Source organism: Rattus norvegicus, chromosome 8, assembly GCF_021556685.1.
Source record: "Rattus norvegicus strain SHRSP/BbbUtx chromosome 8, alternate assembly SHRSP_T2T, whole genome shotgun sequence".
NCBI lineage: Eukaryota > Metazoa > Chordata > Mammalia > Rodentia > Muridae > Rattus > Rattus norvegicus.
The window spans coordinates 117748706-117769645 of record NC_141541.1 but is presented as its reverse complement, the minus strand read 5'-3'; the positions used below and the strand labels follow the sequence as shown (position 1 = coordinate 117769645).

General features: G+C 41.1%; 1 protein-coding gene across 50 annotated transcripts in view; it reads right to left on the bottom strand.

Annotated features, from left to right (window-relative positions):
• The window catches only part of Map4 (microtubule-associated protein 4), a 138488-nt gene that overhangs the window by 36988 nt on the left and 80560 nt on the right, over nucleotides 1–20940 (bottom strand). For 26 of the 50 annotated variants that reach the window (NM_001419954.1, NM_001419953.1, NM_001024278.2 and 23 more), the window contains 5 exon segments: nucleotides 4659–4772; nucleotides 5591–6727; nucleotides 7877–8011; nucleotides 10323–10436; nucleotides 11761–11883. In NM_001419954.1, coding sequence (NP_001406883.1) covers nucleotides 4659–4772; nucleotides 5591–6727; nucleotides 7877–8011; nucleotides 10323–10436; nucleotides 11761–11883 — 1623 coding nt within the window. 50 annotated transcript variants of the gene reach the window in all.

The following is a 20940-nucleotide window of genomic DNA, read 5'->3' as shown; positions in this document are numbered from 1 at the left end:
CCACACCATGCAGACCACCACAGCACGATGAAGCCACATCTGATGGGCTGCTTGGCCCAAAACAATCGGTGTTTTTGTTGTGTTTAAATTTCTCAAGTTAGTAGCTGGATCATGCAAACTTTTTAAGAAAGAACCACCTGTTGGCTGCAAAAATCTTCAAACGCAATGAAATCTCCTCAAAGTTTGGTTCAGAGAGGATATGACTAAATGTGTACCGAAGGAGGGAGGACAAACACACACGGTTCATTGCTCAACCTTAAGAGAAATTTACCTTAAAACTCAGTTCAACTATGAGAACTATTAAAAGTCCCAAAGGGCAAAATGAGGAATCATAAGCAAAGTTCATGAACTGTTTAATGAACACAAGCTATGCCCCAAACTCTAATCCATATACAACTACTAATAATGGCTGTAAGCAGCAAAACTGAAAAACCAGCCTAGCCTACCTGGTACACCTTTAGAGATCACTTCCCAACTGCTAGAAACATGAAGTCTATACCTTCCAATGCTACCACTGGGGATGATAAGATGCAGCCATACCATTTTCATTTGATCTGAAAGCAATTTGGATATCTACTCCCACTAGCTCAAGCTATTAATATACTATAAATAAACAAAAAATAAAGCCAAGTTTCATATACTCAGCCCATCTATATTTTCTCTGTTGCAAGTATTTACAACAAATACTGGCTGATACTTTCCCTAAACTTTACACATAGGAGGTTCAATATAAAAATAAGAGGACTGCAATGTATTCCCCTCATCACCACAACTTCCAATAAAACTCAAGACTCATTAAATTAAGATGCATTAAAACAGCATGCAACCAAATCATCAATCTCCTCAAGCTGAACACAGGGCATGCATGCCTTGGCTGAAAAAAAAAATACATTAAGTAGCAGTCACAGATTGTCATGCCAACAGACTAATGATCAAAGGATGATTAGAGTCTAAATGGAACCAAGGCACAAGCTGTTTGCTTTTTTAATGCTGACTCAAAAGCCACATGAAAACACACTTCCCCAAGGCAGGGTCATACCACTGGCCTTGAGCAGCTTGGCTCTCTCTCTTTCCTGACTTGCAGACTTGGGCTGATGTGGAGTAGGTCCCCGAGACTTGGTGGGTCTCATGTAGCCTTTCACTGCCATTTTGCTTTTATCTTCCTTCTTCCTTTCATCCAGCACCTTCAGTTCTGACTTCCCTGTTATCTTCTGAGGAGCTTCGACCTCGTTACCTTTGAACTCTGGGACTTGAGGATCCTTGTAAGCAGTCACCACTACGTTACTTTCCCCCTCAACACTGTCACACGAGAAATCAGACTGAAGTGCTGTTGTTAACATGGAAATGCATTCCAATTTTGTGACTTCACATGACAGATTAGTTTCTTTTAATTTAGCCTTCTCATTTTCTGGAGGCAAAAGAGTTATATCTACCTTCTTATCCAAACTCTCTGGGCCCTTAGAATCTCTCTCTTTCTTATTTTGGTCGTCACACAAACTGAATTTCTGTGCTTTCTGTCTAAGAGGGTCAGGGTTTCTAACTGGGGCAGAGTCTTTCTCCGTTCTCTTCTCTTCCTTCATCAGAGACACTGGCAAATCACCACTATCTGCATATGAGTCTAGGACTCTGACCTCTTCTGGAAGGCTCTGGCTTTCTGTGAGCACACCAGGAAGCAAGTATCCCTTAGCTGGCTCTGTGGCATGCTGTGCTGGATGCTCAGAGGACCCATGCTGCTCTGACTCAGGTTCCCCTACTGCATGACTTTTAGGGGTTAGCCCTTCTCCATTTGCACTGTAATCAGCAAGCCCACCTTTATTCTTAAGAGAGTGATCTCCAAGACTGCTAAACTTCTTTTGGGCTTCTGTGCAAGTCCCAGCAACTCCTTCTGTACTAGTGGTGGAGGGCACAGCAGCAGGGGGAGCCTTGGGGTTTTCTTGACCCGGGACTCCATCTTTGCTACACATATCTTGTGCAAATAATTTGAAATTATTATCTTGCTCACTTTTTCTGGAACTGTCTGGGAAGGAATTATCTTCCTTTCCTACTTGAGGAGTAGGACAGGGCAGCATTTCACAGCCTGCCGATTCTATAGCCTCTAGGGGAGCTGATTTACTCATCAGCCCCGAAGGCGCTCTCCCAGAGGTAAATGTAATATTTCTATTTTCATCCATATATCCCATTCCTTCAATTCTGCAGTCTCCTGTAGTTTTCATGGGATTTGTTGTCTCTGTATTAATCTCCAAAATATGCTTCTCAGGAAAACTATTTTTAACCTTTTTGTATTTCCCATCATTACTCCTTTTATTAGGTTTCCCAACCACTGCAGTCTGTCCTGTGTTTTCCTCAGATTTTACTAAGGGAACAAACCCTGCCCCTTGGATTGGGTCTTGGGGACTCACATCTGTCACCTTGGCAGCCGGTTCAGTAGTAACAGAAGAATTTTGGACTGAGTTTGTTTCATTCCCTGCAGGATTCCCAAGTGTAACAGAATTAGACTCCACCTTCTTACTCTTGGTGTCAGCGACTTCCTCTGTGGCTGTAGATGACGTGTGTGAGAACAAAGGAGTGTGTATTTTAGGGGAAATCTGCCCTAGTACACTGTTTTTATGGGCAACATTACCATCATTGCTCTGCTTTTCTATACAAGGTGGGCTGACGATTTCCTCTCTGCCCTCCATTCTGCTGGGCTGTACGGGGTAATTATTTTTAAACCTTTTGTTTCTGCCTTCATTACCTCTCTTTTTAGTCTTTTCAGTAATCCAGGAAGTTGACTCGTGATTCATCCAAGTACACTTCCCTTCCTTGCTCTGGTTACTGACGTCCACATTCTTAACCTCAGCTCTTCTTTCTGTTCTACCATCCAAAGTCTGAGACAAACTTGACCCACTTTCCAAAGGAATTAATGGCTGCATGGTGCCTCCCACACCACCATCAGCCACCTCTTTAGCCACCCTTAGCACTGCCTCACTGAGATCTGTAATGGCCCCTGGTTGCTTTGAAGACTCCAAGCATAGCCCTCTTCTAGGATCCTTTATACTCACTACTCCAGTTTCAGAAACTGGCTCACTTGGCAAAGGTACGGCTCTCCCCTCCTTGTTGCTGTCCAGAAGGAATGGCACCTCAGATTTCCCTCCTGACTTCCCTGAGCCTGCTCTGACTTTCCCAGGACCCCTTCCCTTCCTGCTTTTGCCATCACCTGTCATTTTCTTAAATGACTCACACTGTGACCCAGGAGCCTGAATTAATTCTTGTTCTTTCGGCTCCTTAGAAGCAAGCAGGCTGGTTCCTTGTTTTGGCTCGGGGCATGTGTCTAGTCTTTGCCCTCTAAAGTCCCCCGCTGCATTAGGACACACTTGCAGAGCAGTAGCTCTACTTCCAGCACGCTCTTCTTTCAGACCATCTTCTAATGGATGGTTTGCTACTGAAGGGAGGGTCAGACTTGACTGAACTTTCTCTGTTGTAGGTTTTGGAACTCTATTCATAATCTCTTGACCCAATAAAGGGGAACACCCCCCTCGCAGAGTCGACACTTCGTGTGCAGAGCTGTCAACTGGGGCTCCTTTCACACTAGATGGACTCACTGCCCTGCCTGTATCCACTAAAGGCTTCGGGTGTAATACAGCTGGGGATCTCTCTTCCTCTTGCTGCAACAAGTTATCTTGGTTCTCTGACAGTGGGCTTTTATCTCTGTGGTCATCTTCTACTCTCGGCTTGAGCTGAGCTTTTACCATGACTTCTGGAGGCTGCTCTGGACATGAAGTAACCCTAGGACTCTCAGCACAGTCCTGCTTCAAGATTTCTCTGGATACACATCCATATTCTGTGCTCACAGTAGAAGGCTGGCTGGGGCCCGGACCTGACTTCTGGGGCTCATGAGCTACAGGATGATGGTCCTGCCGTCCATCAACATTATCCTCATCCCCAGGGCCTCCAGCTCGGGCCTGAGGGCGTCTTCTTTCCTTTGGTTTCTTCTTCTTTTTCTTCGTCACCAGCGGCATGCTCGCTACATCCCTGGCTTCCCTGCCAGGATCTCTCTGGGCTAGGAACTCAGCATGAGTAACTTTTCTTTGGGTCCCATGCTCGCCACAGGAAGACGAACCAGAGACCCAACCCAACTCAGAAAATGGGCAGGGGCCCAGCCTGGGATCAAGAATCTTCCATGGAGAAGAACCTTCCAGCAGCTCAGGAGGGACCCTGGGAGGCTTAGACCGGGCTGACCTGCGGTCACTGGGTCTGCAAGCGTGTTTACCTTGTGAGGAAGGGAAACCTGTAATACATGAACTTGTCTAAAATTCTAAACAGCAATTTCCTTCTTATCATCTTTATAAAGAAAGTTTAGTGATTCATTTAAGTGATTCACACCATTCATTCATATAAACCTTTTCCCCAAATTCTTCTCATCCTTATCAAAGAACATTATCACAGGTCAAAATTTTTTCCAGATATATTTGTAAAAAATTAAGACACTTAAAATCTTCACTTTAAAATATTTCATTTTAACAGAATAGTAAACATGTAAGAAACCCACTTTCTGCCTAAAGAAATGGAAAATACTGAAGAAAAAGCTGTACTGTTAATAATGACCACCACACAAGCCAGAACTAAATAATGCCCCACCATCATCCCATCACTCCTGACTTTAACATCCAAGGACTTACCTGAGCAAAGCTCAGGAGGCTGACTGCCAGATGTTTCCTTCTGCTCTAATTTCTCTAATGGAGAACCTTCATCTACTGGCAAAGTAGACTTTTGGTCTGCAGCTTTCACTGGTTCTAAAGGTAAGGGTGAAATTCATAAGTTTTGGAGAAATAATATTCCAGCTAATTTTTCATTTACCATAAATTGGAAATTAGAATGTGTTTTGAAGAATTCTTCTATACAGGTAGAGAAAATGGGAGGGGCAGTTGGAAGGCTGAGTAGATAGGGTTCCTTGGTTTGTTTTTTTCCTTTTTATAATTAATTTTTATTTTTATTGTATACAGGAGAAAGTGTGCCACAGTCAACATGTGGAGGTCAGTTGGTTCTCTCCACTCACAGTGTGGGTACTGGGGACTGAACTTAGGTGTCAAGCTTAATGGCTGATGGCTTTACAATGAGGTGTCTTACGAGCACTAATTTTATCTTTGTAGATGAAACAAATATCAAAAAACCAAATGTTTCTGAAAGCAGGTGGGAATGATCAAATGGAAAGATTTCACTAAGGAGTAACAGAGAAGAGAAGGATGGCTGGGAAGCAGTACACGAGTACAGGGAAGGAAGGGATTTGTTGCAAAGTGAGGAGAGGCTGGCTTTACTTAGAAGACAGTTTAGCCATAAACGAAGGGAGAAGACAGTGCATACATACAGACACATGTCAGTATGTAGATGAGGTAATGATGGTTTGTGTGTCTTGGTTTACTTGTCTGCAAGCAAAGCAAGGAGGAACACAGAACGGGACCAGCCATCAGAGGAAGGAGAGGGTCAGGACGCCAACTAGGGAAAAACATGAATGGACCTGGAAAGTAATGAGGCTGTACATTATCAGGAATTACAGGTAAACTTTAGTCTATACCCCAGTAGAGAGAATACAAGAGAAAGCAGAAGGCCGTACCTGGGGAAATCGTGCAAGGAGGTACTGCTGACTGTCCCTCGAGCTGCACAGACTCTAACTGGGAGTCTTCACTTAGCTCTTCTTGGGTCTGCACAGTTTCTTTGTCTTTAATTTGAACTGTGGCTACTTTTGTTTCCAGGGGCAGTGCAGGATCCGAGGGGGGAGTCATGCTGTTGTCTAGAGTCAACTCTGTTCCTGAGTGCAGATCAGCATTCTTAGCCGTCTCTGTTTCTGGAGACGGAGATACGTCCTTGATTGAGGCTACCTCTTCTTCTGAAAGTGGAGTCACATTGTTAAATTCAGTAACCTTTGTTTCTGGAAGTGTGACCACGTCCTTGCCCAGAGCCACTTCTGATTCTGGGAGTGGAGCCATGTCTTTGACCTTGCCCAATTTTGTTTCTGTGGGTGTAGCTGTCCCCCCGCCTAGGGTCATTTCTGTTTCCAGAATTGCAGTCATGTCCGACACCAGGGGTCCAGCTGCTTCTAAGGGTACTGTCACTTCCTTTGTCAGTGTCATTATGGAATCTGAGGGCAGTACCACCTCTGTTTCTGAGGACAAGAGCATCTCCTGAGCCGCAGGTATTCCTGTAGAAGGCTCCTCATCCTTTGCCAGGGCCACTTCTGTTTCTGAGAGTGGAGCCGTGCCCGCGGCTGGGGCTAGTTCTAGCTCTGTTTCTTTGGGAAGTGCCACATCCTCAGGAGGTGCCAAATCCATTTCTATTGGAAGTGCTGTCTCTGCTTCTTTGGGGAATGTCATATCCTTGCCTGGGACCGTTTCTTCTTCTGTAGGCGGTGCTGTGTTCTTGGCTGAAGATATATCTGGTTCTACAGACGACATGGTGTCTTTAACCTGGGCTGCCTCTGTTCCTATGAGTAGTTCCATTTCCTGGGTCAGGAACATATCTGATTCAGTGAATGGCTGTGTGACATTTGCCGATATCACATCTGGACTGCTGCTCTCTTCTATGTCTTTAGTCAGTGTCACGTCTGTGTCTGGACCTGGTGCTGCATCTGTGTCTGGAGAGCCCTCTGATTCTTTAGATGGCACCGCATCAGTGGTTTGTCCTGCCATCATTTCCAATGCTTTAGCTGGCAGCTGCTCTTTTACTGACTCCAAGTCGACTGCCTTGGATAGCTCTAAAGAAATAAGTTAAAAAAAAAATTAGGACCTAGGAGAACTTGAGAGATGGCTCAGAGGTTAGGAGAACTGGATGTTTTTCCAGACTTGGGTTCAATTCTCAGCACCCACATGGCAGCTCATAACTGTCTGTAACTCCAGTTCTAGGAGATCCAACACCTTCACACAGATTATAAATCAGTGCACATAAAAATTTTTCGTAAAGGAAAAAAATTATTAAATAAATTTAGGATCTAGCATTACTGATAACCCTGCATTTAAAATTTACTTTCTGAGCTGGGTATGGTAGCACAAGGTTTCAATCCCAGCACTCAGGAGCGGAGTCAAGCAGATCTATGTGAGTTTCAGGAGAGAGAAACACCTGTCTCAAAAACAAGAAACAAAACAAAACAACAATTAACAAAAACCAAATCACTTTCTGGGGGCCAGGATGGTGGCTTAGCAAGGAAAGGTGCTTTGCTGCTGATCGAGTCTGATGGGCTGAGTTCAGTCCCAAGGAGCTACAACGGCCCAGAGGAAGGACTCCCAGAGTCGTCCTCTGACCCTCACATGCACACAGAAAAAAAAAAAACAAAAAAAAAAACAAAATCAAATGACCGGGGGGAAAAAAAACATTCTGGGCTGCAGAGATGGCTCAGCAGTTAAGAGCACTAACGGCTCTTCCTGAAGACTTGGGTTCTATTCCCAGCAACCACACAGTGGCTCACAAGCAACTGTAACTCCAGTTCCAGGGGTTTTGGTGCCATTTTCTGGCCTCTGTGGGCAACACACATATAAACAGAGAAAAGTCAAACCAGAAAAATTTAAAAGTCATGAAAAAAATTAAATGAAAATTTCTTTCTAATATTTTACTTTTAATAAATAAAGGGTTTGTTGTTTTGTTTTGTTGACTTTTTTTTAAAACAGGGTTTCTTTGTGTAACTTTGGCTGTCCTAAAACTGTATCTATAAAGCAGGCTGGCCCCAAAATCACAAGAAGCAGACAAGTTTGAAGCCAGCCTGTTCCACATAGTAAGTTTCATTCCAGGTCAGATTCTGTCTCACTAAGAAAGATAAAAAGACTGTTTATCTGTATCTGCTATAAGCTCCCGGGAACGCTGGCTACTGATGCCATAGCAGTAACTAATGAAATAGTTGTCAATAACTTACCTGTTGCTGGCTGTGCAGTTTCTATAGTAACCTCTGGGGAAACGCAGGGCTCTGAGTGTGGAGAGTCTGGGGCTCCCACAGACCACTCCTGAGATACAACAGCCGTGGGAGCAAACGAGTCACAGGGAAGCACACCTAATATTGAAAAGACAGTCATCAATAGTCGGAGGACATGACATTTGACAGTTTAAGTCAGTGACATGTTGACAAAAAGAAACACACCCAAAGACCAATAAAAATAGACATTTGCCAGGTAGTGGTGGCCATTGTGCTAGTGCGTGTTTGGTTACTGGGACCAAACACCTGAGAAAAGGCAGACGTGGGGATGTGGCTCAGTTGGTGGAGAGCTCGCCTGGCGAGCACACAGTCAGCACTCAGCACTGCCTCCATTGGGTGTTTATTATGCACAAGTGCACTGTAGCTGTCCTCAGACACAGCAGAGGGCACCAGATCCCATTACAGATGGCTGTGAGCCACCATACGATTGCTGGGATTTGAACTCAGGACCTTTGGAGGAACACTCAGTACTCTTAACTGCTGAGCCATCTCTCCAGTCTCTCTCTCTCTTTTTTTTTTTTTTAAAAGGAGACAGATTCTAATGCTATGTTGTCTACGTTATCCTTAAACTCTGGAGCTCAGGTGATCCTCTTGTTGATAGCCCTCCTCAGTACATGATATTACAGGCATAAAACACACCACCACATCCGGAAAGTTTACTGTAGTTTAGCTAGAGAGGCAAAATAGGTGCATCTCAAATAACGAACAGTATAGTATGGACTAAGTACTATAGCGATATAAGAACTCTGAGGATTAGATTATCACAGAAGGTCTCAAAGAAAGCAGGAAGAGATAAAGAGTGCAGATTTAAGAGCCCTCTTTGCAAATAAAGCAAAGAGACACCAACAAGACAATAAAAGCTAAACTGTAAGAGCAATCTTATTTAAATAGGTCTGGCATATCCTATAGGTCAAACAGGACCATACAAACCATGGGGAAATTACTTGAAAATCAAATAAATTTAAAACTGCATAGCAAATGTCTTTTTAAGATCTTCATGATGAAGATGAGAACATAAATATTTAAGGATTCAAGCTAATCAGTAACAGCAGAATGTTAAAAGTGGGATATAAAGACAGCAGAAAGGCTGATTATGAGACTAACAGTGTGATCTAGATGTGAAGGGACTTAAATTAGAGGAAAGCAAAGAGGATATAAAAGAATGCAAGGCAGGTCCTACAAAAAGTTGCCAAGAGGACAAATGTGGGAACTACTGATAACTTGTTTACAATGGACCTGGCACCAGCTATCTATGTAACTTAATTTTATCACCACCACTTCTCTAGAGTAGGAAGGAATGCCAGCTCCACTGTAGACTTAAAGGGTCAGTAGGGAGGGCTTTGTTGGCTCAGCTGAGCTGCTTGACCAGGATGCAAGGAGAACAACCTGGCTATGATTTCAGTGATCCACAAACAGACCCCCCCCCCTCCCCGCATCCTCATATAACCTCTGTACTTGGTAAGTAGAAGCAGGAAGCAGGAAGGGGTAAATCTTTGCTATATAACAAGCATGAAGTCAGCCTACGATATAGGAGATCCCATCTCAATAAGAAATGAATAGTAAAAAACTGAAATTTAGGAAGTAATTTCTTTTAGATCATGAAAAGTAAAATATGGGCAAAGAATCTGACCATATTTTATAGGACTCAAAGTTTATTATTTAAAAAAAAAAAAAAAAAAACCTCAAATGTAAGTTCTCTAATTTGCTACTGGAGACCTTAGAAATCCTTACCTTTTCTGTTTTTCAATTTCACGGTACAATGTATTATATTGACTTAAAGCTATCACTTTGGTTCAATACCTGCCCTGTGTGTGTATGTTTGTGTATATGTTAATTATATATTGTATTAATTACATATGTATGTGCATAATATACACGTATATATATATATGTATGTTTATATATGTGTATATGTACATACATATAAAATTCATATATCATAATTTCACATTATTTCATATGTGAAATTATTTCATAGCTCTAGTAGCTAGCTGGGAGGGAAAGAGACGAGAATTAGGAACTCAAGGCTATCCTTGGTTACATAGCTAAAGCCAGCTGGAGCAGATTCTTTTGATTGATTGATTGATTGATTGATTGATTGATTATATAAGTACACTGTAGCTATCTTCAGACACACCAGAAGAAGGTATCAGATCCCATTACAGATGGTTGTGAGCCACCATGTGGTTGCTGGGAATTGAACTCAGGACCTCTGGAAGAGCAGTTGGAGTTTTAACCACTGAGGCGTTATCTCTAGCCCCTGATTTTTTATGTAGAACTTACCTCAAAAAACTATATTTTTCTCTTTATCATTTGTCATTTGTTATATGGATCTCTATACAATAAATAAATGATAGATGTGACATAGTAAATCTAGTTGAAGCCATACCATAACTGTCTTCCAAAGGATTGTTTTCCTCTATAAATGCAGAAGCATTTGTGGGTCCACTGGAGACAAAGAGCAGATCTGCAAGACCATCATCATGGTGCACGTTAAAGGGATCTAGAATGAAAAAAATTCTAAGACTTATACACAGCGAATATATTTAGGAAGATAATTATCCCCTATCCTACAAATGTTGAATCTGTTACATTGTATTGCCAAGAGTAAATAAATTAAATAGCATGACTACATAATATGAAGCAACAATAAATCTTTACCAATTCACTTGATATAATAAAATGTAATCCATAGTTCCCTTAAAAATCTGATTATTTGAGAGCATATGATTTAACAATCATAAAACTTCATTAAAAAGCACACAATACTCCACTTTAAAATTCTAAAAGATACAGAGGAAATTAAAATTTCAACATGCTAATAAACATACTTTTAAGATATTAAAACAAACAGAAAAGGGGGACTATGTGATGGCCTTAAAAACAAACACTTAAGTTAGATTCCCCAGTTCCCACAAGAAAGTCGGGCATAGGGCTATTTGCTTGTAATTTCATGCTGGAGACACTCAACACGCAAAACTTAAAATTAAACCATAAAATTATGTTGAGCATGAAGATTTGCAACTATACAATGAGATCCTATCTCAGAACAAACCAAGGAAACACACTAGAATGTTATCTGTAGAAGAAGAAAAAAAAAGGTTTGTTTTTTTTTTTCATGTGAACATTTATGAAGAACACAGCATTTCAAATGCTCTAACTCCGGGTTGGGGATTTAGCTCAGTGGTAGAGCGCTTGCCTAGCAACCGCAAGGCCCTGGATTCGGTCCCCAGCTCCGGAAAAAAAAAAAAGAAAAAAGAAAAAAAAATGCTCTAACTCCAGAGTTCTCCAGAGTTCCAGTCCAGGACAGCCAGGGCCACAGCGAGACCCTGCCTATCTTTAAAAAATAAAATAAAATAAAATGTTGGGACTGGAAGAAACTAGAGTCTGTTCTCTGGCATACATTAAGCGTCATTATTACTGCAGTTGTTTGGGAAGACCTAGGGTGCTAAGGGATTACTGAACCTATAGTCTGAATGTACATGGACATGATACAAATATGAGTAATTGGTTTTTTAAAAAAGCTATTAAAAAAAAAAAACTAAAGTAAGTGCGTGCTTCTAAAGAAAGGATGAATAGAGCTGGGTGTGGCTGAGATGGGAGAACTGCCAGTGTGGATTACTGTGTGAGACGCTATCTCAAAGAAAGAAAATAAAAGATAAATAAAGATAATGGTCCAAGTAAATGCGTTATGAGAATGGTTATGATTTGGCCGTGCCTGGCTGAGCTACTCTGAAGCTCAAGTTCTTTATCTTGGTGGAAGTTACAGCTTTGTCACCTATTATCTCACAGGTCACACTTAGCTGTCACATGCAGCCTGCACGTACCAGCCTGGTTAGTGTCCAGCACTTGCTGAGGCTGGAAACAAAAGCTTGCATCTTCCGGCCAGCTCTGGCTGTTCTGATAGTCCTCATAGTCCACGTTCTCTACGAGGAAGTCAGTTGGAGACCCTTAAGATACAGACAAAATAAATTATAAGACACCACTGTTTTCCAGCCCTCTAGTTATTTACAAAATGTTATAGATAGAACAATATAACAGTTACATCTAATAAACACTTTTGGGGGGAAAATTTTGTTTTTTGTATTTTTCAGGCCGGGTTCTCCCTAGCTAGGTAGTCCTGACTGGCCTCAAATTCAAGAGATTCCCCTGCTTCTGCCTCCTTTCTGGAATGCTGAGATTAGTGGTGTAGGCCAGCAAGCCTAATAAGGGGGGTGAGTGGGGCAGAAGCGAGAAGGAAAGGGAAAGGTGCTTCACAGAAAGAATGAGAGAGTCAGCACTAAGAAGGTAATCCTCAGGAAGCACACAGAGTTGAATGGTAAGGCCTGATGACCGAAATTCGACTCCTAGGACCCACATGACGGAACTCCAGGGGACTGTCAACTCACCTCCACATGTGCAGCACGCACACACGCACGCTCGCACGCACGCTCAAACGCATGGACATACCCACGGACATACGCACAACACTTAAACAAATAAGCCAATTCTAAAACTGACCAAAAGATACAAAAAATTTTATTGAATTTTGGCTTTCTGGCTAAACTCAAATTTAGATTCAAAGCAAATCAAATTTAAAATCACTTAAGTCTTAAAAGCTGTATATTCTATAATCTATACAGAGGTTTTTAAAGAAGTATATAATCAACGATTCTGGAAAAAAAATAAGGTCAAGGACTTACAGTGCCTGATTTGCAAAGTTAGTATAAGTTTATTAGTAACTCCTTTTGGTACTGAGCAGACATTTAAAGGCTCTAACGCTGCCCCTGACAAAAAAAATAAGCACCAGGTATTGATATTCAGAGGAGCAAGAGAAGAAAAAAGAAAAAGAAAACTCCTGTTAAGAGTCAGTTAGCTAATCCTAGCACTTGGGAGGCCAAGGCAGGCAGATCTATGTGAGCTTGAGAACAGCCTCTTTTCCTGAGCTCCAGGACAGTCAGAACTCCAGGGTAAGACCTTGTCTCAAAAAGAGTCCACTAAGTCTCAAAGACACCAATATAATAAAAGAGTTTAGGGAGGTTTCACTGTGTGGCCTACAGTGGGCGGGATATATGTCCTGTATGTAGACAGTGTTGGCCTTGGACTTGAAGTGATCCTGTCTCCCTAACTTGGTGTAATCACAAGTGTAGCCCACCATTCCAGGATGGCAGTTTTTTCTTTTGTTAATTTTTAAAAATGTGTATAAATGTTTTGCTGGCATGTGTACCCCATGTGTGTCTAGGCAGAAGAGGTCATTTACTTATGGAACAACATGTGAATTCTGGGAACCAAACCCAGAACAGCTACAAGAGCAACCTGACTCTTAACCACTGAGCCATCCATCTCTATAACCCATTTCAATTTTCAACAAGGGATACAGTGACAATTGGACACAGGATTTACACCATCTATACAAGTTAACTCCATATGGATCAAAAATGTGAGCTAGGGAATTGCTGACTGGGTAAAGAACTTGGTATGCAAGCCTAGTGACCCACAAATTTACATCCTCAAAACCCACTTTAAAAAAAAGATGGATGGATGTATGTAAAAAGTTTGCATGTCTGGAATCCCAGAGCTACCAACAGAGAAATTCAAAGCAGAGATTACCCTGACTCAAACAAGGTGAAAGGTGAGGACTAATACTGTCTTCTGACATCCTTGGGTGTGACTGCATGCATGCAGACACACGCACGGAACTTAAAAGATCATAAATCTGATACAGGACTTACCTGCAGAAAGGGTTAAAATCAACTATGATTCAATTATAACTCAGTTTAATAATGGACAACTCAGGGCTGCACAGATGGCTCAGTGGTAAAAAGCACTGTCTGCTTAATTCCCAGCAACCACATGGTGGCTCACAATCGTCTATATGGGGATCTGATGCCCTCTTCTAGCATGCAGGTGTACATGCAGATAGAGCACTCATACATAAAATAAATCCATCTTTAAAAAGAAAGAAAAGAATGGACATTTCAACACAACGTATACAAGAGATACTACAGGAGAAAACACAGCTCACTATTATTTTCCTTTAGGGATATGCAAAGGAGTCACAATATCAGCTAGTGATCAGCTAGGGTATAACTAAATAGTATACAGCACTATTCTGGTAGACACAAGGCCCTGAATTTAATCCCAAACACTGGGGGAAAGAAGGGGATTGAAAGCTGGAGAGATGGTTTAGTGATAACGAACAAGAGGATACAAATTTGGTTCCCAGTACTCATGCTGGGTGGCTCATGACCACCTATATATAACTCTGTGGTCATTTGCACTCACATACAAACACTAACACTCAGGAGGCAGAGGTAGGCAGAACTGTATGCGTTCAAGAAAACCCTGGTCAAATTCCGTGCCAGCCAGAACCATATAGTAAAACCTTTTCTCATGAAATAAATTTGTAAAAATTAAAGTCTATGATCACTAATGGTGATAATACCAAAAGATTTAAATGGTTTGGGAAACTTGGAAAACTTCCTGTAAAATGGGATGGGTGGTGGTTGCACAGGAGATAGTGGCAGATAGACCTCTAAGAGCCAGCCTGGTCTACAGAGTGAGTTCTAGAACAACCAGCCAAGGCTACAGAGAAACCCTATCTTAGGGGAAAAAAAAAAAAAAAAAAACAAAGTCAAACAAACCAAAGAATCTAAATGGTACAGGTAAATTGGGCAATGCTTGATGGCTTCCTTTTGTTGATTTCAACATTATTTGATCATGTTTGAGTATGAGAGAGAATGTGAGTGCATTCGTGGCACTGTGGCATTCAGAGGACAACTTGCAGAAGTCTGTTCTTGCACCACGAGGGTCCTCGGTATTAAACTCAACCATCAAGCTTGGCAGCCAGTATTGTTGTTAACCTGTGGTTGAGTGATCTTGCCAGAGTTCCTCTCATTGTTTAAATGATATCTTTATTGAGGTATAATTCATGTTAGTGAAATTTATTGTTTTTTTTTTTTTTCCGGAGCTGGGGACCGAACCCAGGGCCTTGCGCTTCCTAGGCAAGCGCTCTACCACTGAGCTAAATCCCCAACCCCAAAATTTATTCTTTTTAAATGCAGGATTCGGGGAGCTTGGTGTGTTGACAGGTATGACAGGTCTTACTTTGGATCAGTTTCTTCATTCTAAGGAAAAATTCTATAACCTTCTTTTGCCCAAGTCTTACCCAGCCCCTGACATCAACTTTTTGTTTCCAGTGACTTACATCAGATACTTGATATAAGAAACTGACCTCTTTCATTTACAGTAACAGTGTCAAAGTTCTGTCGTATCATAAGAACTCCTTCCTTTCTAAATCGTAAGCCACTGTGTGACTACCTCACACTTCATCTATTGTTTAGCTGAGGATTGGTTATTTTCATGACTATAAATAATCCACAAACACATAAAACCTATATTCTCTCTCAGATAGACTCCAGAAGTAGAATTGGAGGGCCACATAACAATTTCATGTGGAACCTTTTGATGAGCTGTAAAACCTATCTAAAATGGCCAAACACTGCTATGTAGCTGCAACAATATTATGTAATTGTCTTTATTCTCCCCATGTACCCATCAGTGCCTATCTTATTTTAGTTATCCTAGATCTGGCCTTGGTACAAAGTATTATATTCTTCTGTTGTAGATTTTTCCTTTAAAGATGATTTTTCTAGGGACTGGAGAGATGTCTCAGTGACTAAGGGTGCATTCTGTTCTTGCCAAAGACTTGATATCAATTCCTATCACCCACATGGGGTGACGACCACTACCTGTAACTACAGTTCCAAAGGAATCAAACATCTCTGGCCCCCTGAACACACTGAGACACATGAACACCTGTACACAAACAAAACTGAAATAAAATTAAATTTTTCTCTCCTCTTAAACCACTTTTCCTTTGTTGTTTAGATCTACACTTCCTAATAAACATGTTAAGCATCTTTAATAAGAAACAATATGTTTCACTGTGGCATTTTTTATACATTCACAACATTCATACATGGCTACTGTGAATCCCGAAATATCATATACACAGGTCTCTGGGTATCTCTATTATATATGCTAACTGACCTATGGGCATCTTTTTAGCTGATAAACACAGGAAAAAGATACATACTGAATCACACACTCATGCTTTGTTTTTTCAGACTTAGTAAGAGGAGCCTCTCCCTAACCCCTCCTTCCCATATCCACATGCCTGTTGGAAAATAGTTTTGTGTACTGTGTATTAAGATGCTGAGTTCTATGCCCTGACATCTGGTTGCCATTCTGATATTGGCATGTCAAGCATCTCCGGTATTTGATTTCCAGCACCTCTGACTGGTTAATAAACAGCTGATCAGCCAATTAGCTGAATAGAACTGGATTTCCACTGCCAGTAAGAGAGTCAAGAGAGACCAGAGAGGAGAAGAAAGATATAAAGACACCATGTGGAGAGACCACATGAGGTGAAGACAAGATGAGAGGTCAGCCATGAGGATACACATGGACCAGAGAGAGTCAAGGCAGGACCAGATGGCAAACAACAGGCATGTGGCTGGGTAGAGGCAGCTCAGTTGGGTTAGAATAATTTAGCACCCGCCCAGCTTAGTGCTTGCAGACTGTTAACAAAATACCAGGTCTCTGTCAATTATTGGGGACACTAATAGAATGGGGTAGAACAGGCATTGAAATGCCCTGTAGAGCAAAGGAGGGGGAGCCCCTTAAGAATTACTTCTACGCATGGCGCTGCAATGACTGATGCCTCAGAGTTTCTGAAGAGCATCCCATAACTCTTATACTTGTAGTCTCTTCTTTCTTTCAACATTTACTATACTAGGAAACAATTTGGTCCATAATTAACTAGTTTTATATTCGCCTTTAAAACAGTTCTCTTACTTCACATATATTAATATACAGATTCCCTATTCTCTTGAAAAAGCTAAGACAGGTATGGAGTCTTACTCCTGACCATGGGTTCTGATCCCTAGTACTGAAAAAAACTTCTAACAATTGTGCTTTTACAAGTTCTGTTTGTTTGTTGTTGTTTTGGCTTGTTTGCTCATAATATCGGGCAAAATACTGAACTGTGCAAAATACTGGGTTTTTTTTTTTGTTTTTTTTTTTTTTGTTTTTTTTTTTTTTTGTTTTTTTTCCGGAGCTGGGGACCGAACCCAGGGCCTTGCGCTTCCTAGGCAAGCGCTCTACCACTGAGCTAAATCCCCAGCCCCCAAAATACTGTTTAAAAAATTAGTTACTATCAGAATTGCCAAAAGGAATTTGGCTGGGCATGGGGGTACACACTAATACTAGCACTAGGAAAGCAGATCTCTGAGTCGTTGAGGCCAGTGAGTTCTAGGACAGCCAGCAATAGTAAGACCCCATCTTGAGAAAAGTGGCAGGAGGAACACATGGCGTTCTTTCTAAACAGAACATTTTATGCTAATACCTCCACATTATACATCATACTTCTTGGAAACTGGTCTGCATTTAGAACAAAATTGTATGTTCAGAGATTGTTTCTACAATTCTTTAGAATGAATGTGTTTAAGGAAGCCAAGGAAATTAAACAGTACACTAAAGGCCTTCATGACTGCATATATTTCTTGGTCTTTTGTAAGAAACTGTAGTTGTAACTCTGGTAGGAAACTATAGTTGTAACTTGGAGACGTGGGTACATTTTCCTCACACTTTCTGGAGAAGCCACACTCAAGTGTGATTAGTGGGCTATGTCTTTCCAGAAGGGAACTACAGCACAGCCCAAAGCAGCTCTCGGGAGCCTCATTCAGAACAAACAGCATCTAGCTGTCAGCATTATTAATGAGCAGTTTTAACAGAAACTCACTCCCACATCTTCAGCAGTCGCTGCTGACCTAGATTTTGTTCTTAAAACTCAACTAAGCAGGCAAACTCCCCTGCAGGGACAACAGCATTCAGCCTAATTAAAAAAGAAGATGACGACAGAACCTTGCTCTCCAATCTAGGCTGGTCTCTACTAGACACCCTGATTCAATACTGGTTGAGATTATAGATTTTTATAGTATAATTTTAATTAAGAGCCTATTTTAGTAAAAGATTAAAAATTAAACTGTAAACAATAATTCAATTTACCTGAGAAAATAGAAATTACCTTATCCCCATCATTAGTCACCTTTAGAAACCTTGGTTTTTCCACCAAAGTAGACTGGTAGGGGTCCAGTAAGATGGCTTTAATAGACTAGGCACTTGGAGAACAACCCTGGTGACCTAACTGGGTAGAGTTCCACACTTAAAGGGAGAAAAGAACTGACTCGATAAAGCTGTCACCTGACTTTCAGACATGCCGTGACACTCATAAACCAACCCCATGTACTCACAATAGTAACACTAAAGCTGTTTACAAAGTGGCCCAAAGAGGAACCTGGTGGTTGAGAGTGCTTAGTCTCGTCCACAGGACCCAGTTCAGTTCCCATATGGCAGCTCACTACAGTCTGGGTAGGGGGTCTGATGTCATCTTCTAATCTCCAAGAGTACTACATGCATGTAGTGCACATATATACACCCAGGCAAAAAAACCTCATATGCATAAAATAAAAATAGAATTACAAAATAGAAAATAATAGATGACAGGGGGCAATTTCCATGAAACTGAGCGTTTCCCAGAAAAAGCAAGCAGCTAAATTTTAGTAAATACCAATTAGTCAAATATCCCATCTTTGTATCAAAGTCATAATTCTGTATGATAGCATCAGGCTCGAGAGTATTATTTTATTTTACTTTTAGTTTTTTGAATCAAGATATTCTTATTTATCCCTGGCTGTCCTGCAGCTACCTCTAGACCAGGCTGGCTTCTGTTAGAATAAAGGTGTATGCCACGATGTCTGGCTTAGACCCTGGACTTAATATAATAGCATAAAATTTTCACTGCTATAGTCTTAAACACACATTACAAATAACCTTTAAGAAATTACTACTTGTCAAGCTCCATAATGCATACTCCATACTACAAATCATACTCCATAATCTAATATTCCATCTACCAAGTATTTACATGTATGATGAAAACAGACTCCCTTCATGTAATACAACTCAAACAACATTGGATGACAGACTGCATACAGCACCACCATTTCCGTTACTTGGGACCTAACTGGTATCCAGAAAATGGTGTTAAACAAGTAACTACAATCAACTGGAATTTCCAAGGAAATCTATCATTTAGAGATTGCCAACTGGCAGTCTGTGAGCTCTCCAAAGATAGCATTTATTGTCTTTGTCTCTCTTTGGTTTTTGGCAGTGACTCACATATTCTGTGGACTTAATCCATGAACACAAAAATGCCTTTAAACTTCTTGATAGTCCCAATGATACTTTCCAGGTGCTGGAATGACAGATCTGTGCCACCGTACCAGGGATATGTGATGTTAGGGATCAAAGCCTGGCCTCCTGCATGCAAGGCTAGCACTCTGCTACTACTTTCTGGCCCTTCTTTCAGGTTTTTCTTAGAAATACAATATATTGAATAAGATTCTCTTCATTAAAAAACAAAAAACTTGGGGCTGGGGATTTAGCTCAGTGGTAGAGCGCTTACCTAGGAAGCACAAGGCCCTGGGTTCGGTCCCCAGCTCCGAAAAAAAGAACCAAAAAAAACCAAAAAAACAAAACAAAACAAAACAAAAAAAAAAAAAAACAAAAACAAAAAACTTAGAGCTGGAGAGATGGCTCAGCAGTGAAGAGCTCTGGCTGCTCTTCTAGAGGACCGGAGTTCAATTCCCAGCAACCACATGGTGGCTCACAACCATGTGTAATGGGATCTGATGCCCTTTTTTGGCATGCAAGTGGACATGCAGATGGAGCACTAATATGCATTAAATAAATACACCTTACTATGACACTATTACACAAGAGGATTTACATTAAAGTAAGCTGATTCATTACATAACTTAAATCTGTCAGTTCATACAGTGTAAAAGATGGAAGAATAAAAGTAGTAACTACAATCAGGTCAGGAAAGCAGGCCACATAAGCCAGCACTGTCATCTCTGACATGATGTATAGCCTTCTTAACTAGAAGAAAATAGTAACTAGCTATTTTTTTATAGACAAAATAGGAGATAAAATATTTCCTTAATGTACCAGTGATTCAAAATGAACCCCATTTCTATTCTTACATTACATTCCATTAAGCAGGTTATATGTTAATTATTAAGTATTTTGAAGTGAGGGAAGAAGTTAACAGGATTTAGTATATAAAGTCAAAATTCATCTGTGGTAACCACATGTGAACATTAAACTTTATTTTTGTACATGCCCCATTTTCAATGGCTGCTATTATGTCTACCAGTGTACTCGAAACAACTATTGACAATCAGCCGTCTGTGCTCTACAACAACAAAACCCCTACTCTCAACAGTGGGGCAAACTGTCCGATGTCTCACTACAAGAGTTTACTAGAGGCAGAGGCAGGCAGATCTCTGTGAACTGCTGAGCTTAGCCTGTCTACATAGTTCCAGGAAAGCTAAGGTTGCACAGTCTAAATATGAAAAACTCTGGAGCTCCACTGGACCAAAGCTCAAGTATGGAATTAACAGCCAAATATTAACCCTCTTGTTTCTTGTCATCTCAGACTCTGCTATGTCAGTGTGTCAGCTAAGGACAGGCTTGGTTTTTCACCCCTTTCCCATCCCTTCTTTCTGGTACAGAGCTGGTCGTGTAGCCTGATAGTCTAACCAGTAAAGATGTATTCAACGAGGTGGGCTTTGGGGTTTATTTAATTAAAAAAGAAAAAGGAAAAACAACAACAAACAAACAAACAAACAAAAAAAAACCCAAGAGACCTTTAATCCTAGCACTTGGGTGGCAAAGGTAGGTGTGTTTGTGTGTATGAGTCGGAGGCCAGCCTCATCTCCAAAGAAACTTCCAAGTAAACCAGGTTAGTGAGACCCATACAAGTAGGTCTGGTCACTCTCAGCTCACTATGTAGCCAAGGATGGTTTTGAACTTCTGATCCTCATCTCTACCTCCCAGGGCCTCCTGCTGAGCTATGGTCCCCAGTCCTGTCTTTAATTTCTATACATATTGCTTTCCTA